This window comes from Sapajus apella, unplaced genomic scaffold (assembly GCF_009761245.1).
Source record: "Sapajus apella isolate SASKATOON/1434 unplaced genomic scaffold, GSC_monkey_1.0 scaffold14, whole genome shotgun sequence".
Classification (NCBI taxonomy): domain Eukaryota; kingdom Metazoa; phylum Chordata; class Mammalia; order Primates; family Cebidae; genus Sapajus; species Sapajus apella.
This window is the reverse complement of record NW_022436954.1, coordinates 15,873,428-15,899,428: the sequence shown is the minus strand read 5'-3', so window position 1 is coordinate 15,899,428 and position 26,001 is coordinate 15,873,428. Positions and strand designations below refer to the sequence as shown.

Sequence of the window (26,001 nt, the reverse complement as noted above, 5' to 3'; positions counted from 1 at the left end):
CAACTAACATAATGAAGACATGATGCCATTTTGCCTTCTCTTGTGTTGGGTTGCCGTGAGCCCTCTGTGGGTGAGGAGGTGTGCAGGGGTGTTTGTCCTTATGATAATGTCCCCAGAATCTGGGTTCCCTGAGGTCTTTGACTGTGTTGGGAAGTCCCTCACTCCCTTGCTGTCCACCGCCACTTCTTGCTACCGTCTGCAGGAAGACTTGGTGTGTTTCTCTTGCTGTGGCAAGGAACTAGAGAGCAAACAGAACACGGGGGTCCCGCCAGGGATTCACCTGAGTCTAAGGTCCTGCTGGGTGTGCAGCTGCTGAGAATGCTTTGTGGCCCACAGGAGCTTTGGGGCTTAATTCCTGCCCTCGGAATGCTGAAGAGTATCCTCTTCCAGATAAGCAAAGCCTCCTACTCCACGTTGATGTGTCAGGGACAGACTCAGAGTGTGATCCAACTTGGCCACTCAGCGGCTGTGATCTTGGGCAAACTATTTGGCCTCTACAAGCCTCAGTTTCCCATTCTATAAAATGGAGTGATATTAGACTCCATATCTCAAGGTTGGCAGGTACTAACTGACCAGAAAATCCAATGTTGTTGCTATGGTCATCATCATATGAGTTCAAACCTCATCAAGGCTAAAAAAAAAAAAAAAAAAAAAAAGGCTGGGCTCACACCTGTAATCCCAGCACTTTGGGAGGCCGAAGTGGGCGGATCACCCGAGGTCAGGAGTTCCAGACCAGCCTGGCCAACATGGTGAAACCAGGTCTCTACTAAAAATTTAAAAAAATAAAAATAGCCGGCGTGGTGATGCCTGCCTGTAGTCCCAGCCACTCGGGAGGCTGAGGCAGAAGAATCGCTTGAATCCAGGAGGCAGAGGTTGTGGTGTGCCAAGATCGTGCCACTGCTCTCCAGCCTGGGCAACAGAGTGAGACTCCGTCTCAAAAAAACAACAACAAAAAACCTGTCAGGAGCAGAGAGCTTTAAAACGGGATCGATTTCCCTAATCACAATTGAGGACTTGCTCTTTTCACCAAGCTCTGACTCCTGGTCAGGCGCTGTGTGTCACTGGTCCTCACGTCCCCAGGGTCCAGCACTGGGTACAGTCCTCAGTAAACACCCGATGGACAAATGACAAAAGAGAGACGCCGCAGCACACAGGGGCCAGACGAGGTACACAGCAAGTTTTAAAGGAGACTCTGTGCTGCAAAGGATGGACTGATAATAACTTTACTTGTTTTCGGGGAGGAGGTTAATGGGTGGGAGGGGTGACGGGAGGTCCGATTTACACAAGGTCTTGAGACTCCCAAGGAAGTACCCGGGGTCGTCCTCAGCAAGGTTGCCCCGGTGGGGTCTGCGGCCCAGGTGGCCTCCGAGGCCCAGGTGGCCTCCCGCAGCCGGGGCGGAGTCCTGGAGGGGGGCGAAGCGGGCTGTGGGGAGGGGCTGGAGGGGGGTCGTGGGCGAGTGAGGCGAGGCCCGGCCCGCCACAGTCCTGCCTCTGGGCCCCGGGAGCGTCCTCCCTGTGTCCGGGCCGGGCGAGGGCTTAATGCTATGGCCAGCGGGGAGGCCTGGCGGGGCCCGGCGGGGGCTGCGGGCTCAGTGGGGCGGGTGGCGCCGCTCGGCCAGGCCCCCGCGGCCCAGCACTTCGCCGCTGAACTGGTAGGTGAGCTTCTTCTTCACCTTCTTGACCTCGCCCGTCTTGCCATAGTTGCGCAGCGCGCGCGCCATCTTCTGGTAGGTCATCTTCTTGCGGTTGCCCTTCTGGATGCCCCAGCGGTGCGCCAGCGCCTCCTTGTGCTTGGACGAGAACTGGAAGGTGCCCTTGTCCTTGTCCACCCACCAGATGCTGTCCTTCATGTCTCCGCTGCGGAGCAGGTCCAGCAGGAACTGGTACAGGCGGATCTTCTTCTTGCTGCCTGCGGGGGGAGGGCCCGGTGGGAGGGGGCCCGGGGCCCACACAGGAGCCGCCCCCACCGCCGCGCGCACGCACGGGGACCGGGAACGGGGGCGGCCGGGAAAGGCAGGGAAATGGCTACCCCAGCCCGCGCTGGGTGTGCACACACAACGCACCCACACTAATGCACACACACAAACACCTGCTCGCGCCCACCCATTCACACCCACTCACCCCACACACGTACCCACACCGTGCACCCACTCACCTGCTCATACACCTCGTTCGCACCCACTGACAACCACACATGCATTCACACCGTGCACCCACACACACCCTCACACACCCACACAACACACCACTCACACCTACACACATGCTCACACACCCACATACACACCTGCTTACACTCATTCTCATGCCCCACATTCACACACTTGCTCACACAACGCACCTGTTCACACACATCCTCATACACCTCAAATCATTCACACGCACACTCACACATGCTCACACCTACTCACACGGTCGCACACACTCACTTCACCTGTTTATACACACATCTCACACAGCTCACACCAGGTCTCGCAAACACGCTCACACATGTTCACACACATGCTCACACCTCACACATTCGCACCCCCCACTCACAAGCTCACACCTCACACACATGCTCACATCTTACCCATACACACACCTGTTCACTCATACCTGCACACACATGCTCATACCACACACTCACACCTCATACATGCCTGCCCACATGCATGCTCACATCTCACACCTGCCCCCACATGCACTTACACACACTCACACCAGCTCGTTCACACCTCATTCACACCTGCTCACATCACACCACTCACACACTTGCACCTCACATCTGCTCACATATGCACACACATTCTGCTCATACACCCATGCTGACACCCACACCCACCTGCATGCTTACACACCTGCTCACACAACCACTTGGGCACCCACTTGCACACTCAAATGCTCATACTTGCCAACACATAAACCTGCCCACACACATTCTGCTCACACACCCACTCACAGCTGCTCACACACATGCATATTCATGCATGCTCACACCCACCTGCTCACACACTCGAACATCACACACACTCATTTCCACTCCTTTTTTTTTTTTTTTGAGACGAAGTTTTGCTCTTGTTGCCCAAGCTGGAGTGCAATTGCGTGATTTCGGCTCACTGCAACCCTCTGCCTCCCAGGTTCAAGCGATTCTCCTGCCTCAGCCTTCCAAGTAGCTGGGACTACAGGCGTGCACCACCACGCCTAGCTAATTTTTGTATTTTTGGTAGAGACAGGGTTTCACCGTGTTGGCCAGGTTGGCCTCAAACATGTGACCTCAGGTGATCCACCTGCCTCAGCCTCCCAAAGTGCTTAGGATTACAGATGTGAGCTACTGTGCCCAGCCCACTCACACCTGTTCTCACACACACTAACACACCTGCTCTCACACCTGTTCACACATCCACTCACATGCACACCACTCACGCAGATGCTCAAACATGCCCTCACCCCCCTCACACACGGGAACACATACATGCTCACACATGCTAAAACACATATCCACTCAGATACATGCACAAACCTCACATATACACATACATGCTCACACACCCCAGCTCACACCCTCCTGCTCACACACACCTGCTTACATACACAAGCATGTTCACGCCCACTCACATCCACTTACACACACCTGCTCCCACACTCATGACCATTCACACACTCATGTCACACATGCCTCCGCTCATATACACATTCACATGTACATACTTGCTCACACACATGCTCACACGATGCACCTCCCACACCTCCACTCACACATACTAACACACACCTGCTCACACACACCCACTCACACACACCATGCTCACATCCCTGCTCACACATGCACACACACTGCTGACACCCACTCACGTGACTATACCTGCACACCTCACACACACATGCACACACTCACGCTGAAATGCATTCATATGCTGACACACACACAAACATGCCCACACCCACTCTCATCCACACCAGCTGTCACATTCACCTTCCCACACACCCACTCACATGGCCACTCGCACACATTTACCTACCCATACCTGTTCACACACACTTGCTCACACACACCCAGATCCACACACACTCAGGGCACAGAGACACACACACCTGGCACACTTCATGGAGATGCCTGCATGCACTCACAGCAGATACACACACACACATAGAGACAGCCACAGACAGCCCCACAAAACACACACGTTGACAAACATGGCATACACACACATGCGCTCGGTGGCATGGCTGCTGGGTCAGTTAGCCTGGCTGGGTGGGGGCAGGGCACAGACACAGCCGGGGTGGGGTGGAGGGCCAGGCACCCCACCTGTCTCCCCGGGCAGGAGCCCAGGCCCGGGCTCCAGGCCGTCTGCCTCGCCATCAGACACCTCCAGTGGGGGGCTCTGCCGCTCGCCCTCCTCCTCATCAGAGCTGGGCTGGGCCGGGGACAGGGACGGGTACGGGAGGCACATCCGGGGCACGTAGGAGACCTGGATGGTGGGAGAAGGAGATCGGAGTCAGGAAGGGCCAGCTTACAGCTCAGGGGGCTGGGAGGGAGGTCAGCTGGGGAGAGAAGAGGGAGTGCAGACGGCAGGGGATGATGGCAGGCAACAGGAGACTGGGGGATGGCCAGGGAAAAATGGGGGACAGACAGGGAAAAGTGGGGGCCAGTCCAGGTGCTGCATACGGAATGCAGGCTGTGGGGCGAGGGGTGCTGACATCCAGCCCGCCCAGCACTCCCAGCTGAGCCTCCCAGTTCAGGGCTGCAGTGCCTGATTCTCCTCCTGGTGGAGGTGCTGTGTGACCCTGCAATGGGCTGGGGTCAGAAGTGGGTGTGCTGGGGGCCAGTGCGTTGGGTCTGGAAGGGGGTTTGATAGGCAGGGTGATGAGTGAATGGAGGAAGCCTGGAGGTCAGTAGGGGTGGTAGAGGTCAGCAAAAGTCACTGATCCGGGTTAGGTCAGTAGGGGGGGTCACTGGGGAGAGGCAGGGTCAGTGGAGGTGTTAAGTGGCTTGGTGCAGGACTCATGAGGCCTGGTGAATAGGGGTGGCAGACACTGAGGGCCAGGAGTGCCCACAATAAGGCTTTGGGGTGGGGAGGCTCAGTGAGGGTGCGAGAATTATCTGGGGTATGTCCATCCTTGGGGCAAGAGGAGATAAGGGGTGTGGGGTCACGAGGTCACTCGGGGGGTCAGGCGGCAGCCGTTGGGGCTGCAGCCGCCGTTGGCGCCGTGGGGCAGGAAGCCGAGTTGGGTAAGAGCCTGTGTCAGCTTCCTGTGAAGCTCCCGGGCCCCACCACAGGCCTGGCAGTCTCCTGGGGGACGGGGCAGGCAGTGGCACGCACCTGGTGGCCAATACTGGCATGGGGTGGCACCATGGGGGTGTCAAGAACGTGCATCTGCTCCAGCTCCATGTGGCGGTAGAGCTGCTGCAGCTGCGGGGGCTGCACGCTCTGGAGCTCCGTGAAGTTGTTCTCGGCGAAGCTCTCGAACTCGTTGTGCACGTGGTGGGGGTGGAAGTCCCAGTAATGGTCTGTGGGGGACAGCCAGGCAGCATGGGGTGAGCTCAGGGTTAGGGAGGGCAGGAAAAGTTTACAGTAACATTAAATAATACTGCCGGGCCACAGCGGGCCTTTGCCTTGCACCAGGCTGGGCAGTTTACGTTAACCATCTCGTTTAACGCTCGCCACCTGCACAGTTACTCTAGGATTGCATTTTATAGATGAGGACGCTGAGGCTTGGAGCAGCCACATAACATGCCCAAAGGTCACAAGTGTCAGGGGCAGAGCCAGGACTCAGATCTAAACCGAAGCTCGTGTTCTCAGCATTCCATCCTGCTTCCTGCGCAGTCACACAGACTGAGCGTCTAATCCTGGCTCTGCCATGTACTTGCTGTGCCATCTCAGGCACGTATGTGGCCTCTTTAACCTCAGTTGAGTCGCCTGTAAAATGGGGATCAGAGCTACTGGGAGGATACGAATGAGGTCGTATTTGTAAACCAGCACCAGAGCAGGCCCTCAGGGAAAGCTGATTCCCTTCCCCTCCTGAGACCTCCCAGCCGGGCAGGTGGCTCATGCCTATAATCCCAGCACTTTTGGAAGCTGAGGCAAGTGGATCACAAGGTCAGGAGATCAAGACCATCCTGACCAATATGGTGAAACCCTGTCTCTACTAAAATACAAAAAATTAGCTGGGCATGGTGGCACACGCCGGTAGTCCCAGCTACTCGGGAGGCTGAGGCAGGAGAATTGCTTGAACCCAGGAGGCCGAGGTTGCAGTGAGCCGAGATTGTGCCACTGCACTCCAGCCTGGGTAACAGAGTGAGACTCTGTCTCAAAAAAAATAACCAAAAAATAAAACAAAAAAACCTCTCATGGGTTCCTCAGCTCCCTGGCTGCCCACAGTCTCTCTCTGTCACACACACACACACACACACACACACACACACACACATAGCCTTGTCACATGGCCAAGGTGTGACAGCAAAGTCACAGGGCTGACATTTCTCACACACCAAAACTTGTCCAGACACAAGGTGGCCCTTCCTCTTCAAAGCCATGACCTTAGGCAGTGGCACCTGTGTTCCCATGACCTGAGACTTTTAGGCAGTGGCGCCTGTGTTCCTGGGACCTGAGACTTTCCTGGAAAACCACCTGTGGGTCCCTTCAGAGTCTGTGGTGGGGTGGACTCAAGTCTGGGAAATAGCCCCGTGCCACTGAAAACCCTGTCTTGGGACTGGGCTTGGGACTGAGCACCTTTTCCAGGAACAAAAACTGCCACGCGTCTGCGGGACTTCCTGGGCACAATTCAGGGTCCAAAATGAAGCGTGGTAATAAAGTGACCAGAGGGACTGTCTCATGTGGGCCAAAGAGGGAGCATTATGAGACTCCAGGTCCATGCAGTGGCTCTGGGATAAGTCTACCACCAGCCACGTGTACGTGTGTGTGTGCGCGTGCGTGTGTGTACATGTGTACACATGACTGCCGGCCTCTCTCTCTCTTTCTGTCTCACATAAACACCTACTCACACATCCATAATAAATAATGATGAATTTGGGGTCTGGACTGGATCTGAGTCCCCGCTTTCTAATCATGCTGCTCGGTGGCTTTGTAGTGTGACCATGGACGAGACATTTTTTTCTCCCCCAGCTTCTCATTCCCCAGTGTAAAAGTCAGAAACGCACCTGGGTGGTTACAGAGGCCCTGTTCTACATGTGTAATTATTTGGCCTCACAGTCCAGACAGCCCAGACTCCCACCTTTAGGAAGCCAATAGCAGAGAGGAGAGAAAGGTAGTCCTGGTTCAAGTTCTGGCTCTGCCAATTACCACTGTGTGACAATGGTCAGGTCATTCTATATCTCCAAGCCTCAGTGTCCTCATCTGTTTAATGGGGCTAACAGTTATACCCATCACATAGACTTGCTTTGAGAAGCAAATGACTTATTGCTTCCAAAGTGCTTAGACTACAACTTGGCACAAAGTAAGACCTTGATAAACATTAACTTCATCATTATCATTAATAATAATAATAACAGTATATTCTAAAGAGCCTGGATTCCCACTGAGTGTGGTTACACCTATAATCCCAGCTACTCAGGAGGCTGGGGAGGGAGGATCACTTGAGCTCAGAAGAGTGAGACCAGCCTGGGCAACATACTGAGACCCCATCTCTACAAAATTTTTTTTTAATTTGCCAGACATGGTGGAGCACACCTGTAGTCCCAGCTACTGGGGAGGCTGATACGAGAAGATCGCTTGAGCCCAGGAATTTGAGGTTGTAGTGAGCTATGACTATATCACTGCCTCCAGCCTGGGTGACAGAGTGAGACCCTGTCTCTTTTTTTTTTTTTTTTTTTTTGAGACGAAGTCTCACTCTGTTGCCCAAGCTGGAGTGCAGTGGCGCAATCTTAGCTCACTGCAACCTCCACCTCCTGAGTTCAAGTGATTCTTCTGCCTCAGCCTCCAGAGTAGCTGGGACTACAGACATACACCACCATGCCTGGCTAATTTTTGTATTTTTAGTAGAGATAGGATTTCCCTATGTTGGCCAGGCTGGTCTTGAACTCCCGACCTCATGATCTGCCCGCCTCAGCCTCCCAAAGTGCTGAGATTACAGGTGTGAGCCACTGTGCCTGGTGAGACCCTGTCTCTTAACAAAAAAGTATTCAGTGTGCAGGGGGAGGGGCTTACAAAAAAATTATGTTTAACTGAAAAAAAGAGCCTGGATTAGCACTTAAGCAAGCATACCGCAAACATTTTTTGTTTGTTTGTTTTTTGAGATGGAGTCTCTATCACCCAGGCTGGAGTGCAGTGGTACAGTCTTGGCTGGCTACAACCTCCGCCTCCCAGGTTCAAGCGATTCCCCTGCCTCAGCCTCCAGAGTAGCTGGGACTATAGGCGCCCACCAACACGCCCAGCTAATTTTTATATTTTTAGTAGACAGGGTTTCACCATATGGGCCAGGCTGGTCTTGAACTCCTGACCTTGTGATCTGCCTGCCTCGGCCTCCCAAAGTGCTGGGATTATAGGCATGAGTCATTGCGCCTGGCCCGCAAATGCTTTTAATATATGTTTCTTTTCTCTTCTTCTCCCTGCTCCTGGCCACCTTGGTCAGTGGCCCAGAGAAATAACGTTAGCGGACCATGTTGTCTCTGCAGTTGGGGCCTGAGCATGGCACCATGAGGGCAGGGCCTGGTTTTGCTCACCTCTATATTCCCAGTGCCTAAATACAGTAGGCACTCAACAAACATTCACAAACCAATGAATTATTGCCTCTTTTTTTTTTTTTTTAATGTATTTTTAGAATCTCCAGCCTGAAGCCCTGGGCTCTTCCCAGGGGAACAAAAGTGTGATCCAAACAGAGAAGAAAGATGAGGAATCTAGAAAGGAGGGGCCAAGAAAAACACCTTCTCACAAGATCATCAACCTTTAGACTAGGACTCCTGAAGCCCAGCCTCTCCTGAAAATTATTCAGACGTAGAAACAGGCTCAGAGGTCGAGGCAGGTGGATCACGTGACATCAAGAGTTTGAGGCCAGCCTGGCCAATATGGTGAAACCCTGTCTCTACTAAAAATACAAAATTAGCTGGGGATGATGGCACATGCCTGTAATCCCAGCTACACCGGAGGCTGAGGCAGGAGAATCCCTTGAACCCAGGGAAGCAGAGGTTGCAGTGAGCCAAGATCGTGCTATTGCACTCCAGCCTGGGTGACAGAGTGAGACTCCATCTCAAAAAAAAAAAAAAAAAAAAAGAGACCTCTTAGACTGTCCTCTGCAAAATTATCTAAACCTGAAGCAAAAACAAAACAAAACTCAATTTGTACTTTCATCTTGTTTCATCTTGCAGTGAGTTAACAAGATCCCGAAGCTCTCCTTGCTGTGGGAGAGTTTGCTCTGCTCTTTAGTGAGGAGGCTGCCCTGGGGCTCTGGGATTTGGTGAGAGGATTCCTCTCCAGCTGTAGATCCCTGCTTCAACCCCACTCCTGCCCATTTTTGCTTCCCCTGCCCAAGTTGGAGTGCCCAGGTCCTGGTATAATGGCTATGGATTCTGCCGCTCAACCACCCCTCCCTGAACCCACTCGCACGCCAGGGCTGTGGGACCCTGTGTGCATGCAGCCCTAGGTGTGGGGTGAGAGGCACCCCACTGTTCCCTTTTCCTCCCCACCGCCGCCTCTGTTCTAGCGCCACTTTAGACCCATGACCTCACTGCAGTGGTCCCAGCCTGGGCCAGCATTTCCCAAAGCTGGTCTCAGTTGACTTTCATCCATCACTTGGAGGTGCTGGGAAAGCCTGTCGATGTGGGGCCCTGCTGGAGACCCCTGGAGCAGAAGCACTAAGGGGAGCCAGGAATCCGCACATGCAGGCCCCCAAGGAGCTTCTGTGCTCACAAAAACTGGGACTCCACCGGGGCTCTCCTGAAGGCCGAAAGAGACTCCAAGCTACAATTAAGGTTTCCGAAGGCCCAATGGAAACCTCGCCTTTACCCTTGATTTAGTGCTCAGGCAATTATGTAGTAAATGCTGTCTGGTAGACAGAACCGTTCTGAATACAGGGCCCTCTGTGAGAACACAATACAAGGACTCCTTCATAGTGTGAAGGTCCGCACTCCTGGGCTCCTCAGACCTCCTTTCCCAATGAGTCTTCTACAACTCATTGCTGTATCTCTGTGTCCCTTCACTGGGCCACCCAGACCATCCATTCAGGGGCCACCCATGTGCCCCTCAGCATGACTCTCAGCTCCACGAAAAAATATAATGTCATTTGCATATCTGGAGATGGCTTTGGACCCTCCTTTCTACAAACCAGTAGGCACCCAACACACAGGAGATCTTGATATTTGATTAAATGATTAACAAAATTAGCTTTTAGCGTATTTTTTAATATACCAGGCACTGTGCTAAGTATTCAATCTACATTAGCTCATTTAATCCTAACCCTGGCCGGGCGCGGTGGCTCACGCCTGTAATCCCAGCACTCTGGGAGGCCGAGGCGGGTGGATCACGAGGTCAACAGATCGAGACCATCCTGGTCAACACGGTGAAACCCCGTCTCTACTAAAAATACAAAAATTCAGCTGGGCATGGTGGCGCGTGCCTGTAATCCCAGCTACTCAGGAGGCTGAGGCAGGAGAATTGCCTGAACCCAGGAGGCGGAGGTTGCAGTGAGCCGAGATCGCGCCATTGCACTCCAGCCTGGGCAACAAGAGCGAAACTCCGTCTCAAAAAATAAAAATAAAAATAATCCTAACCCTAGCTCTCAGGAGGTGGCCATATGGTATAATCTATCGTTTGCATAGGAGGAATCTGTGGCTCAGAGAAGTTAAGTCCTTTGTCTGCAGCAGACATTGATGGAATCAGAATCCAAACCCACCTGTATCTGACCCCAAGGACTGAAATCTTACCACTATACCATACCACCTCTGAGAAACAAGATGATTAATGAAAACTTTAAGACCTGGGGTGACACTGAGAGTTTATTTATTTATTTGAGATGGAGTCTTCCTCTGTCGCCCAGGCTGGGGTGCAGTGGCACAATCTTGGCTCACTGCAACCTCTGCCTCCTGGGTTCAAGCTATTCTCCTGCCTCAGCCTCCCAAGTAGCTGGGACTATAGGCATGTGCCACCCTGCTGGCTAATTTTTGTATTTTTAGTAGAAATGAGATTTCACCATGTTGGCCAGGCTGGTCTCAAACTCCTGACCTTGTGATCTGCCTGCCTCAGACTCCTAAAGTGCTGGGATTACAGGCGTGAGCCACCACACCAAGTCAACACTGAGAGATTTTATTATTATTATTTTTAATTTTTTTATTATACTTTAAGTTTTGGGGTACATGTGCAGAACGTGCAGGTTTGTTACATAGGTATACACATGCCTTGGTGATTTCACTGAGAGATTTTAATGACAGCTCTTATCCACCTGACTACCATCATTACCCATCAGCTGTCATTCTTCATCCACCCTACATCTATCCATCATCCCCCATCATCCCACCCATCTATCCTTCATCATCCATTCATCATTGAACCATTATCCATCCAACTGTTATCCAGCCAGCCAGAAATGACCCATTCGTCTTCATCTCTCATTTCCTCCCTCTAAACCCGTTCTCAATCTGGGGCCAAAGTCCTGCCCACACATCCCTAGTCTTACTCAGTGTTTTGGTGTCACACCTGTACGTCACCAGTACAAAAATAAAATCACATTCAAAACAACCACACAAAAAATGTCAACCTTTAAGTGTCATTCAGTTGACCTTATCTCCTCAGAAGAGAATCTCCAGCCTGAAGCCCTGGGCTCTTCCCAGGGGAACAAAAGTGTGATCCAAACAGAGAAGAAAGATGACGAACTAGAAAGGAGGGGCCAAGAAAAACACCTTCTCACAAGATCATCAACCTCTAGACTAGGACTCCTGAAGCCCAGCCTCTCTTGAAAAATATTCAGATGTAGAAACAGGCTCAGAGGTCGAAGCAGGTGGATCACCTGACATCAGGAGTTTGAGGCCAGCCTGGCTAATATGGTGAAACCCCGTCTCTACTAAAAATACAAAATTAGCTGTGTGTGATGGCACATGCCTGTAATTCCAGCTACACGGGAAGCTGAGGCAGGAGAATCGCTTGAACCCGGGAGGCGGAGATTGCAGTGACCCGAGATAGCACCACTGCACTCCAGCCTGGGTGACAAGAGTGAAACTCCGTCTCAGAAAGAAAGAAAAGAAAGAAAGAAAGAAAGAAAGAAAGAGAGAGAGAGAGAGAGAGAGAGAGAGAGAGAAAGAAAGAAAGAAAAGAAAGAAAGAAAGAAAGAAAGAAAGAAAGAAAGAAAGAAAGAAAAGAGAGAGAGAGAGAGAAAGAAAGAAAGAAAGAAAGAAAGAAAGAAAGAAAGAAAGAAAGAGGCTCAGAGAACAGAGACCTGCAGGTTTCATGGCACTTCTTCCTCTCTACCTTGGATTCTAATTATTAGAGCTTTAATTCTTTCCCTTATTACAAAGCTGGATCTTGCAGGACCTGTGTTTTATTCATTCCACAGCATCTAGCAATGGGCCTGGCATATAAAAGATACTTAGTATATATTTGTTAGACGGATAGGCCAGTGCGAGATGGAGGGCTCGGTAGGTAGAGGCAAGGACAATTGGAAAGGTGGCCAAGTAGATGGATGTGTGAATAAATTAATGAATGGGTAGATGGTTAGTGATATGAAAGGATAAAGAAGTATATGGAAATTAGATGGATGGAAGGATGGATAGAAAGTCACATTTTGGAACTTTCGTTTCTTCACCAGTCCTATCGTAGGCTGGGCACAGTGGCTCACTTTTGTAATCCCAGCACTTTGGGAGGCCAAGTTGGGTGGATCCTTTGAGGTCAGGAGTTCAAGACCAGCCTGACCAACATGCTGAAACTGCATCTCTACCAAAAACACAAAAATTAGCTGGGTGTAGTGGCATGCGCCTGTAATCTCAGCTACTTGGAAGGTTGAGGCAGAAGAATCACTTGAGCCTGGGAGGTGGAGGTTGCAGTGAGCTGAGATCGTGCCAGTGCACTCCAGTCTGGACAACAGAGTAAGACCCCGTCTCAAAAAACAAACAAACAAACAAACAAAAAACACCTTATCATAAATAGCAAATTCCAGCACACTCATTAGGAGAGCTACTATGAAAAAAAAAAAAACCCACAGAAAATAACAAGTGTTGCTGAAGATGCAGAAAATGAGAATACTTGTAGCCAAGCACAGTGGCTCATGCCTGTAATTCCAGCAATTTGGGAGGCTGAGGCAGGTAGATCGCCAACATAGTGAAACCCCGTCTCTACTAAAAATACAAAAAATTAGATGGGCATGGTGGTGGGCACCTGTAATCCCAGCTACTAGGGAGGCTGAAGCAGGAGAATCACTAGAACCCAGTAGGCAGAGGTTGTAGTGAGCCGAGATGGTACCATTGCACTCCAGCCTGGGCAACAAGAGTAAAACTCCCTCTCAAAAAAACACACACAAAAAAACACTGGTATACTGTTGTTGGAAATGTAAAATGATGCAGCCATTATGGGAAATAGATGATGGCTTAATCTTTAATAAAATTAAAAGTAGTCAGGGCACAATGGCTCACACCTTCTCAGCACTTTGGAAAGCCAAGACAGGTGAATCGCCTGCGGTCAGGAACTTGAGACCAGCCTGGCCAACATGGCGAAACCCTGTCTCTACTAAAAATACAAAAATTAGCCAGGCGTGTTGGAGTGCCTGTCATCCCAGCTACTTGGGATTCTGAGACAAGAGAATCACTTGAACCCAGGAGGCAGAGGTCACTGTGAGCTGAGATCATGCCACTGCACTGCAGCCTGGGTGACAGAGTGAGACTCCGTCTCAAAAAATAAAAATAGAATTACTGGCCAGGTGTGGTGGCTCATGCCTGTAATCCCAGCACTTTGGGAGGCCAAGGCAGCGGATTACTTGAGGTCAGGAGTTCGAGATCAGCCTGGCCAACATGGAGAAACCCCGTCTCTACTAAGAATACAAAAATTAGCTGGGCATGGTGGCGAATGCCTGTAATCCCAGCTACCCGGGAGGCTGAGGCACAAGAATCGCCATCTCAAAAAAAAAAAAGAAACATAGAATTACCATATGATGTGGCAATCCTACTTCTGGGTATATATTTTGAAAAATTAAAAAGTCTTTTTTTTTTTGAGACAGTGGTTGTTGCCCAGGCTGAAGTGCAGCAGCGCGATCTCGGCTCACAGCAACCTCTGCCGCCCAGGTATTCTCCTGCCTCAGCCCCCTGAGTAGCTGAAACTACAGGTGCACGCCATCCCACCCAACTAATTTTTTTTTGTATTTTTGTAGAGACGGTGTTTCACCGTGTTAGCCAAGATGGTCTCCATCTCCTGACCTCGTGATCTGCCTGCCTCGGCCTCCCAAAGTGCTGGGATTACAGGTGTGAGCCACCGTGGCCGGCCAAAAACAGGGTGTTCCTATACCCCCCTTCATGGCAGCGTCAGTCACAATAGCCAAACAGTGGAAGCACCCCAAGTGTCGGGCGGATGGATACGAAAGATCTGACTCGCACACACAATGGAATACGATTCAACCTTAAAAATGAAGGAAATTAGGCCGGGCGCGTGGCTCACGCCTGTAATCCTAGCACTTTGGGAGGCCTAGGTGGGTGGATCACCTGAGGTCAGGAGTTCAAGACCAGCCTGGCCATCATGGTGAAACCCCATCTTAAAAAAAAAAAAAAAAAAAAGAAGGAAATTCTAACACATGCTACACCATGGGTAAGCCTTGAGAACATTATGCTAAAGGAAGTCATAAAAACAAATACTGTATGATACCACTCATGGGGGCACCTAGAATAGTCCAGTTCGTATGGACAGAAAGTGGAATGGTAGCTGCCAGAGGATGTGGGGAGGGAAAACGGGGAGTTGTTCAATGAATACAGGATCTTCGTTTTGCAAGATGAAAAGAGTTATAGAGATGGGGGTGGGGGGGACTGGGGAGGGCTAACAGGAGAAATACCTAATGTAGATGACGGGGGGATGGATGCAGCAAACCACCACCACGGCACGTGTACACCTATGTAACAAACCTGCACGATCTGCACATGTACCCCAGAACTTAAAGTATAATAAAATAGTAAATAAAATTTTTAAAAAAGAGTTATAGAGCTGGATGGTAGTGGTAATGTGAATGTATTTAATCTCACAGAACTATACACTTAAAATGTAAAGAAACGGTTAAGATGGTTAAAAAAAAAAGGTTAATGTTATGTGTATTTTACCACAATTAAAAAAAGTAATAGGCCAGGTGCGGTGGCTCATTCCTGTAATCCCAGCACTTTGGGAGGCCGAGGTGAGCGGATCACCTGAGGTCGGGAGTTTGAGACCAGCCTGGCCAACATGGTGAAACCCTGTCTCTACTAAAAATACACAAAAAATAAATTAGCCGGGTGTGGTGGCACACACCTGTAATCCCAGCTACTTGGAAGACTGGGGCACAAGAATCTCTCAATCCCAGGAGGCAGAGGTTGCAGTCAGCTGAGATCACGCCACTGCACTCCAGTCTAGGCGACAGAGTGAGATTCTGTCTCAAAAAAGCAAGCAAGCAAACAAAAGAGTAATAAAATACAGTAAATCCTATGAGCCCTTCAAAATCAATCTTCAAAATCTATCTTGAATCTGTCCCCCCACTTTCTGTCTTTGTTGCCACCACCCTCGTCCAGGCCACCATCTCTTCCCTGTATTATTCCAATAGTTTCCTCAATTTTTTTTTCCGGCTCCTATTCTTGCCTCTTTTCCATCTACTTTCCACCCTGAGTGACTTTTTTTTTTTTTTTTAGACAGAGTCTCGCTCTGTCACCCAGGCTGGAGTGCAGTGGTGTGATCTTGGCTCGCTACAACCTCCACCTCCTGGGTTCAAGCAATTCTCTGCCTCAACCTCTTGAGTAGCTGGGATTGCAGGCGCACCCCACCACACCCGGCTAATTTTTGTATTTTTAGTAGTGACAGGGTTTCCCCATCTTGGCCAGGCTGTCTTGAACTCCTGACCTCATAATCCACTTGCCTCGACCTCCCACAGTGCTGGGATTGCAGGTGTCAGGTGATCTTTTAAAAAGTTTACTCAGTTGAACCCTGAGGTATTGGGAGAAGATACTAAAAACTTCCAGAGAAAGAAAACAAAAGAGAGAGAGAGAAAAGCAAATGAAACAAACAGAAAACTAAGTTACTTAAAAAAGAAATCTAAAAGAACACAGAGTGGCATCAGACTTCATAGGAAAAATTCCGGTAACCAGAAGACAGTAGAAAATGCTTTCAAATTTCTAAGGGAAAAAATGATTTTCAACTTAGATTTCCATACACAGCCAAACTACGATTAATCAAGTGAGAGCCCAGAATAAAAGACAAGAGGTAAAACACAAAATAAAACCATCACCACCACAACAAAAATCTCACCTCCCATACACCCTTTCTTGGGAGATGATAGTGATAACAAATCTGTGCAAAACATTTGCTATTTCCAGGCACTGTTCTAAGCATTTGACATACAGCGGCTCAGTCAGTCCTTACAGCAATCCTGTGAAGTTGGTATTGTTATGAAGAAGTTGAGGCACAGAGAAGCTGAAGGTCTTGCCCATAGTCACCCTGCATAGCAATGGAGGAGATGGGGGATGAGTTTCAGCAGCCTGGTTTCAGAAGAAGGGTTTTTATCTCCTTGCTACATTGCCCCTCAGAAATATGGGGATGAGGCCAGGCACGGTGGTTTACACCCGTAATCCCAGCACTTCGGGAGGCCAGGACCAGCGAATCACTTGAGGTCAGGAGTTTGAGACCAGCCTGGTGAACATGGTGAAACCTCATCTCTACTAAAAATACACAAATTAGCTGGGCGTGGTGGCGCATGCCTGTAATCCCAGCTACTCAGGAGGCTGAGGCAGGAGAATCGCTGGAACCTGCGAGGCTGAGGCTGCAGTGAGCCGAGATCACACCCACTGCACTCCAGCCTGGGTGACAGAGCGAGACACCGTCCCAGAAAGAAAAGAAATACGAGGATGAGAAAGTACAGGTAAGGAAAGGACGCCATGTGGCTCAGCTGTGAGTAGCAGCCACACGGTCATAACAATGGAAAATTCAAATGCTGATTTAACAAAAGTTACCATATACAGTAATGAATTGGGGATGTGTGGAGAAATGTGAATGTGTGTATGTGTGTGTGTTGCAAATGACTAAAGTTGAATTCTGATCGTACAAGTAAATAGAAAATATCTCAAACTGAAAAATCAAACTGTTTTGTCTCTGCCTGGCACATCGGAGGCACTCGATAAATGTTTGCTAATGAATAACACTCTACGTATTCCACATCTGGATTTGTACATTTACACAGGACTGGAATGGAAAGACTGGAAAAATAGCTTTTCCTAATCTCTGATACGCTACATATGTCATGGAGAAATGCCTACATGAAAAAGTAAAAAATAGCAAATTGCAGAATGGCATGATACGAAATTCCATTATTGAATGAATAAAATATGTATGTGTATGTATATATACTTACCAACACTTAGGATTATATATGCAGAATAAAATGTCTGTAAGGATAGACTAAGGTGCTCTCAGTGGGAAATGAGATTGGGAAGAGGGGGATGTATGTTTGATATGCTGTTGTATTTTTTAAGTTTTTGCAATGAGTATTTGTAACTTTAATAATAAAAAAATAGGCTGGGTGTGGTGCCTCACACTTCTAATCCCAGCACTTTTGGAGGCCGGAGCAGGAGGATTCCTTGAGCCCAGGAGTTTGAGACCAGCCTGGGCAACCCATCTCTACTAAAAATACAAAAAAATTCACCGGGGCTGGCACAAGCCTGTAGTTCCAGCTAGCTGGGGTCCGGAGGCAGGAGAATCGCTTGAACCTTGTAGAGTCTGCAGTGAACCAAGATTGCGTCACTGCACTCCACCTTGGGTAATAAAGTGAGACCCTGTCTTTTTTTTTTTTTTTTTTGAGATGAAGTCTCGCTCTGTCGCCCAGGCTGGAATGCAGTGGCGTGATCTCAGCTCACTGCAACCTCTGCCTCCCAGGTTCAAGCAGTGCTCCTGCCTCAGCCTCCTGAGTACAGCTGGGACTACAGGCACCCACCACCATGCCCGGCTAATTTTTGTATTTTTAGCAGAGACCACTTTCATCATGTTGGCCAGGTTGTTCTCTAACTCCTGACCTCAGGTGATCTACTCGCCTCAGCCTCCCAAAGTGTTAGGATTATAGGCGCGAGCCACTGTGCCCAGCCTAATTTTTGTATTTTAGTAGAGATGGGACTTCATCATGTTGGCCAGGCAGGTCTCAAACTCTTGACCTCAAGTGTTCACCCATCTCAGGGTCCCAAAGTGCTGGGATTATGAGTGTGAGCCACGGTGCCCCGCTGAGACTCTGTCAAAAAAAAAAAAAAAAAAAGGCTGGGCATGGTGGCTCACACCTGTAATCCCAGCACTTTGGGAGACTGAGGGGGTGGATCACCTGAGGTCAGGAGTTCAAGACCAACCTGGCCAAAATGGCAAAACCCTATCTCTACTAAAAATAAAAAAATTAGCTGGGCATGGTGGCAGGCACCTATAATCCCAGCTACTCGGAAGTCTGAGGCAGGATAATCACTGGAACCCAGGGGGTGGAGGTTGCAGTGAGCCAAGATCATGCCACTTCACTCCAGCCTAGGTGAAAGAGTGAAACTCTGCCTCAAAAAATAAAAATAAAATACAAAATTTAGCTGGACATGGTGGCACGTGCCTGTAATCCCAGCTATTTGGGAGGCTGAGGCAGTAGAACAGCTTGAACCCAGGAGGTGGAGGTTGCAGTGAGCTGAGATTGTGCCACTGTGCTCCAGCCTGGTGAAAGAGGGAGACTCCAGCTCAAAAAATAAATAAAAATAAAACCTCAAAAATATATAAAAATAAAAATTAGAATATTTTGGTCAGGTGCTGGTTCACACCTGTAATCCTAGCACTTTGGGAGGCCGAGGGGGGTGGATCACTTGAGCCTAGGAGTTTGAGACCAGCCTCAGCAACATGGTGAAACCCTATCTCTACAAAATATACAAAAATTAGCCGGGCATGGTGGCAGGCGCCTGTAGTCCCAGTGACTCCGGAGGCTGAGGTGGGAGAATCACCTGAGCCTGGGAGGTCAAGCCTGCAGTGAGCTATGCTCATGCCTCTGCACTCCAACCTGGTGACAGAGCGAGGCCCTATCTCCAAAAAAAAAAAAAAAAAGTCCAAGTCTAGTGGCTCATGCCTGTAATTCCAGTACTTTGGGAATGGGAAACCGAGGTGGGAAGATCACCTGAGGTCAAGAGTTCAAGACCAGCCTGGTCAACATGGTGAAACCCCATCTCTACTAAAAAATACAAAATTAGCTGGGCATGATGGTGCACACCTATAATCCCAGCTACTTGGAAGGCCGAGGCAGGAGAATCGCTTGAACCTGGGAGGTGGAGGTTGCAGTGAGCCAAGATCATACCACTGCACTCCAGCCTGGGCAACAAGAGCAAAACTTCTTCTCAAAAAAAATAAATAAATAAAGATTGTATTTTAAACTGTCAGCACACACACATACATGAAAGGTTATTTAGATCATGATCATGTCATTTCCCTTCTCAGAACCCCTAGTGGCTTCCCATTGTGTGTGTGATAAAATCCAAACTCCTGCCATGGCTTGCGAGCCTGTGTGAGCAGCTGACCCCTTTGGTCTATCCGCTGCCCTGTGCCCACTGGCCTCTCTGGTCCTCCGCCAGGGTCCCCTGTACTTTTGCGCTTTCTGTTCCCTTTACCTTGAGTACCTCTCCCCTACCTGTGGTCACATGTGAATTACGAGTTCCTTCTCTTAGCTCAGCTGCCACCTCCTCAAAGGCCTTTCCGGGCCACTCAAATGAAAGCAGCCCCCGGTGTAGACACTCCATATTACATCTGCGGAAAATGGTCTGCTTGTCTGATTGTTTATATCCCCGTTCCCTCGCTGGAGGGTGGGCTCTGTGAGAGCAGTAGCCTTGTCGGGGTGCTCATCATGGACCCCCCAGAGCCTACAGCAATGTCTGGTACATGGCATATACTCAGAGACCATTTGATGGACAAGGGAGGATAAGTGGATCAGATGGGAAGTGGCTGGCAAGATGGACGAGCAGGTGGGTGTATGGGAGGGTGAGTGCATGGATGTGGGGGTGGGTGGCAGGTTGGCTGTCTCCTGGGTCAGTGGAAAATGACCCAGTTGGTCTCTCACAGAGCCCTCCGTGCTTCTCCTACTCCCCAGCTGCTTTGTCCCTCCTGCCTTGGGGGGATGCAGTGAAGGTAGCATGGGCCTCGTCCTCTGCACATTACCCTGTCTCACAGATTACATGTGTTACCTCACTGAATCATCACAGCTCTAGGAAGTAAGTCTTTTTATCCTCGCAGTTTTATAAATGGGGCAACGGGGGCGCAAAGAGGTTATGTTACTTGCCCCAAGTTTCACAGCTGGTAAGCCAGGGCTGGGCCAAAGCTTTGTCACTACTCTTTGGTAGCTAAAAATGTGGACAAAGAGGACATGCAGGAATTGATGGAAGTCTGTGGGGGTCTCTATTATTGAGTCTTCAGACAATACATTCCAGTGGATATAGAAAGGGACAGCCCAGGCTGGACACGGTGGCTAACACCTGTAATCCCAGCACTTTAGGAGGTGAGGCAAGTGGATCACTTGAGGTCAGGAGTTTGACAGCAGCCTGGCCAACATGGTGAAACCCCATCTCTACTAAAAATACAAAAATTAGCCCTGGGCATGGTGGTATGTGCCTGTAATCCTAGCTGTTTGGCACACTGAGGCAAGAGACGCACTTGAACCCAGGAGGCAGAGGCTGCAGTGAGCTGAGATTGTGCCATTGCGCTCCAGCCTGGGCAACAGAGCAAGACTGTCTCAAAAAGAATCCCGGGCATAGTGGCTCCCGTCTGTAATCCCAACACTCTGGGAGGCCGAGCGAGGCGGGTGGATCACCTGAGGTCAGAAGTTCGAGACCAGCCTGGCCAACACGGCGAATCCCCGTCTCTACTAAAAACACAAAAATTAGCCGGGCTTGGTGTCGGGCATCTATAATCCCAGCTACTCGGGAAGCTGAGGCAGGAGAATCACTTGAACCCCGGAGGTGGAGGTTGCAGTGAGCTGAGATTGTGCCATTGCACTCCAGCCTGACGGACAGGAGCAAGACTGAGTCTTAAAAAAAAAAAAAAAAGAAAAGGACAGCCCAGATGCCCTGATTGGCAACAATTCACAGCGGGCCAGGGGCACGGCCGAGGATGCCTGGGAACACTGGTGGAGGCTCTGGAGGAACTGGGGGTTTGTGACCAAAACAGGGTGCCCAGGCATCCAATCAGGAGTCATTCCTAGAGCCCCACCCCAGATGTAAGGAACCTGCTTGGCCCCTGAGCCAGGAAAACACATGCTTTCTCTAAAGTGCTCACTCCATCAGGCCCAGCCCCAAGCCTCACTGGTTTCCAGCTATGTGGGCAATGCCCTCATGTTACCGGAAGGAAAACTGAGGCTGCAAAAGGGCCAAAGGAAATGCACCCAAGCCTGGTGAACAGAATGGGGATTGGGCCAGGGAGAACGCGTCCTCAATGGAGGAGGCCCAGCAGCACTGTTTGTGGGGACCCAGGCCACCAGGGGGCGCCCGTCCTGGGGCCCAGCGAGACCTCCTGGGGTCCTGGAACTGTTTAGTGGGAAGGTGGGTGTGCGGTCTCTGGGTCCCCCAGACCTGGCTCTTCACCCTTACTGGGAGAGCTGGGGTGGAAATGGAGGAGGGGGACTTTCCCTCTACATTGCCTGGGTTTTCCACAGAGAGGATGTGTTTCTTACGTAATCACATATAAGCTTGAAGGAATGAAAAAGGATATTTTTAAGGCTTTCTAACCCTAAAGATTCTAAAAGATGCAAGCCCCGCTGTGACCTGGAGGCATATCCACCGCCTGCTCCCGGGATGCGGCCTCCAGCCTGAGTTCCCGATGAAGCTGCTCTCCAAGCTTGGCCTCTGGATGGGAGGGCCCTAACTGTGGCCAGGCACACGTGGATCCCTAGGTGAGCCCATCAGGTTCAGACGCCACAGGCGCGTCTGCAGAACAGAGCTTCAGGCATGACCGGCCACAGGGGTGGCCTTCAGGAGTGACACCTTCCTCGGCTGTGGGCCTCTGCCACCTGGGGTGCAGACACCCCAGTCGCTGGTCTGCCCAGGTCCCAGACGCCCTGAGGAATCCCCCAACTCACCCACTGACTGGGCCACCTCGCTTTGGGTCAGGGATGTCCGATAAGCCAAGATCCACTTCGGGCGACCTCTCACAGCCCCTGCTCATGTCCCAGGCACCTAATGCCTCTCTCCCATCCCCTGAATTTGCTCCAGGATGGAGGCTGGGCCTTGGGATGGACAGTCAGATCCAGTAGGACTGGACAGCCAGAAGGAACCCATGGCCCAGGCCTCTTCCTCCCACCTCAGCAAACTGGGGCCCTCGGCCTCGCTCAACAAGCGGTCCCTATAGGGTTTCCTTTGGCCCAGCAGCTCCCAACTCGGGGTGATTTTGCCTCCCTGGGGGGATCTGGCAATGGATAGAGACATTTTTGGTTGTCATGATTGGCCGTGCCCCTGGCATGTGGTGGGTAGAAGCAAGGATGCCACTAAGCTTCCTATGGTACCCAGGACAGTCCACCCCGGAGTCATCCCACCCAAAATGTCAGCAGTGCCACGGTTGGGAAACCCTGCTAACCACACACGGCAGAGAGTGTGGATGCGTTGACGGGGAGTTTGGGACAAAGAGGGTGACGAGAACAGAGAAGAAGAGGTGGGTAGATAGGCAGGGGCGGAAGAAAGAGCACAGGACCGGAGCGGACGGACCTGGGTTCCACCCAGCAGCCATGTGACCTGGTACAAATCTCCTAGTACCCTAAGCCTGTTTCCTTGTTTATAAACAAGACCTCAAGGGCAGAGCCAGAAGATAACGGTAGAAGACTCAAACCCTGCGCCTTGACACCCGCACAGGCTCAATAATGGAGGCTCAGGTGTGGGAGTGCATGGTGATGCCGCAGTTCGCTCCCCCAGAGAGCTAACGTGACCTAATTCTCAGAATTCCAAAGCAGTCCTGGGAATCATTTCTTCTTTTTCTCTCTCCAGACCCCAGGAGCCCAGGCTGGGTGGGGGGGTGGGGGATGGGCAGGCTGGGCACTCACCGCTGTGGCTCTCCCCATCACTGCTGAGATAGGGGTAATACTCATGCGTTTGGCGTGGGTACAGATCCGTGTCGTAGGGCACCAGGTCTTCTGATGGCTGCTGAGAGAGGAGGCGTCAGAGCCTGCCCCATGGTGGGGGACCCCAGCCAAGCCTGAAGCACCCCAGCACACTGGGTCCCCACCACCTTCTCTGGCTCAGTGGCTGCGTTGGGCCTACAGCCCTCCCTCTGCCTGGAATTGGGACAGAGAGTGGGGCAGGGGACGCGGGAGGCCTGAAAAGGGGTGACAGGGACCTTGGAGGCCAGAGGTCAGGAGGACTGGGGTCCCCGCCGCTACTCCCCATAGCCCCTCCCACTCACACACACTCACTCCCATGTGCCCTCATCCTCATCCCACACACCTCTCCTGGTCACACTGATGCACAGGTCCACAAGATCCCTGTGACTGCCTCACACAGTCCCACACACGGACTCACTCTCAGGCTCACACACACTGTCCCGCACACACACATCTTCATGCCCACTCAGAGGTCACCCACCTCACGGAGACATGGTACACTCAGCTCGTGGGCACACGCACAGTTGCCTTGATTGACACTCGCACGACACCACGTTCTAGCCAGCAACACGCACACTCACGCCCCCAGAGCCGCTCACAGTCCGCCCCCACACTCACCCGCACACACTTGCCTGCCCAGCCCTGCTCTTACGGCCTGTGCCCCCCACACAGCCTGGGCACGAGCGGCGCCACAGTGACATCCACACTGATGGCTGATGCGGGGTCATCCTGGCAGGCTTGGGGGCCGAGCGCATGGAGGGCCTTGATCCCCTCACTCTCTCTCCTGAGTCCTCCCTATCCCCTCCTTCCCTCCTCACCCACCCTCTGCTTCCTCTGCTTCCTTCTCCCCCTCCTTACTCCCCTCTGTCCTCATTTTCCTCCCCCTCCTCCCTGTCCGCCTTCTTTCCTCCTCCTCTTCCCCCCTCCTTCCCCCCTCCTCCCTGTCCTCCTCCCCCCACTGGCACAGACACAGGGCCATGCACACCCGGAGCCTTCCCAACAGTCATCAGGCCTCCCCGCCCCCCCGGCGTGTGCCCCAGGATTGCACAACAGTCACTGTGGCCCTCAGGACTAGGCTTAGGGAGCCGGGGCAGCCTTGGGAGCCCACCCTACCAAGAGACACTCAGAGTAACCATGGAGCTGCAGAGAGGACTGGGGAACCTAGGGGCGGCCCTGGAAGCTCTGCCTCCCCTCCAGCTCCACCTGGAACTCAGCATCGAGAGGTCAGGGGTCAGAGACAGTGGGCCTGCGGCTTTCTTGAGGCAGAATTGGGTCTTCCTGAGACAACCTCCGTCCCCCTCTGCCTGCGCCACCCCCTTCGTGGTCCCAGGTGGGAAGGGGTAACAGTGTGGACGCCAGTGGGCTGGCTGGCCGAGTGAGGAGGCCGGGAGCCCGAGACACAGCCTGCCCCTCTGGGTTTCCAGGCAGCGCAGCCTGTGCAGGATGTCAGGCCGGCTCTGGTCTGGTCGGGGTGATGTCAGACCTGGGGTGCCTCCCAGCCTCCTGGGGTGGCTCTGAGCCAGCGCACAGTGGGGGAAGGGAGCTGCCTGTAGGCCAGGGACGTGGAGTCAGGGGGCAGCCTGCCAAGCCCTTCCTAGCTCCCCTCAAGCCTCCCCACCCCTGAGAGGACATGGGGTAGGAAAAGGGAGAAGGGTCCTCTCAGAGGGACCCTGGTCTGACACCTGCCTCAGGCTGCAACTGTCACTGAGAGTGAGGAGCAGTGGCGATCTTCTCAGGTTCCCCTGGGGCTCCCGCTTCTTCACCCCCAAGACCCAGTCCCTGTCCTTGTCCCAGCCTCAGCCCCCATTCTAACTGTAGTCCCATGCTCAACCCAGGTCCTACCCAGCGTCAATCTGTCCCGGCCTTGTCCCAGCCCCGTCCCTGTCCCCTGCCGTGCCTCTCCCTGAACTCCAGCCCTGGGGCTGACACTAACTGTACCATCTCAGCTCCGCTCCGGGCTCCTTCCTAGCACCAGCCCCTGCCTCCTGTGGCCCCCCATGGCCCATGGCCCAGACCTTTTGGTCAACAATCATGTCCTCTGTGCCAGGCCCCAGACTGGGCGTTGGAGACCCAGAGTTCCATCAGCCTCGGTCGCCAGGAGCCCCAAGGCCATGGCCAAGGCTACTGCCTGCTGCCTTCACCCCTTCCTGTCCAGGGGACCGGCCTCCCCATAGCCAGTCTCCCCATCTCCCTCCTGCACCTCTCTGCTGCCGCCCTCACCATCCTCAGCCCAGCACCCTCCCCAGGAGCCCCGGCCTCCGCCTGCCACCCAAGCCCTGTCTATAAATAACTGTTCAGGCCCCACCGATCACAGCCCCACCGTGGCCCGGCCTCAGCCCGCCAGGGCATGCTCCGAGGAAGCCAATGGCCCCTTCGCTGGGTCTCAGGCCAGGAGCTCCAGGGAGGAAACCCTGACTTCCCACAGATAGCAAGCCAGGAGGGCAGCGGGTGGGCTGGCAGGTTCGTGAGCAGGCAGGCAGGCGTCCGAGGGCCACGGGCTGGGCTGGTAGAGGAGTCCCGGTACTCACAGGGGGGACGAGGGGAAACCCTTCCATTTTGCACGCCTGTAACATCCAGCCGGGCTCCGAGTCAGTCAGATCCCCTGCCTCGGTGGGGGCCAGCGCAGAGCCCCTCAGGATGGGGTGCCCCGTCGGGGGCTGGACGGCCGTGGGGCGGGTGCAGGGCTCAGGCCTGCCCCCTGAGCTACAGGAGCCCTGGGTGAGCCCCCTCCCTTGACATTGCAGGGCCAGCACAAGTTCCTGATTTTATCGACGGCCTGCCGCTGGGAGA

General features: G+C 52.1%; 1 protein-coding gene across 2 annotated transcripts; it reads right to left on the bottom strand.

Annotated features, from left to right (window-relative positions):
* Positions 1-1,207: 1,207 nt before the first annotated feature.
* Positions 1,208-26,001, bottom strand: SPI1 (Spi-1 proto-oncogene). 2 transcript variants are annotated; one of them, XM_032282276.1, is made up of 5 exons: positions 25,740-26,001; positions 23,155-23,251; positions 5,304-5,491; positions 4,289-4,451; positions 1,208-1,909 (listed from the first exon to the last, which is right to left on the bottom strand). In XM_032282276.1, the coding sequence occupies exons 1-5, from the start codon at positions 25,782-25,784 to the stop codon at positions 1,590-1,592; spliced, it is 813 nt and encodes a 270-aa protein (XP_032138167.1). In that variant the 5' UTR covers positions 25,785-26,001; the 3' UTR covers positions 1,208-1,589. The 2 variants fall into 2 exon arrangements, with proteins under 2 accessions (XP_032138167.1, XP_032138166.1); XM_032282275.1 differs by having other exon boundaries at positions 23,155-23,254; positions 25,740-26,000.

Coding starts and splice junctions, on each gene's coding strand:
- SPI1 (XM_032282275.1), bottom strand. CDS start 25,784: ATGTTACAGGCGTGCAAAATGGAAGGGTTTCCCCTCGTCCCCCCT. Junction 23,255..25,739: donor GGTTTCCCCTCGTCCCCCCT/GTGAGTACCGGG, acceptor CTCCTCTCTCAG/CAGCCATCAGAAGACCTGGT. Junction 4,452..5,303: donor ATGCCAGTATTGGCCACCAG/GTGCGTGCCACT, acceptor CCCACCATCCAG/GTCTCCTACGTGCCCCGGAT.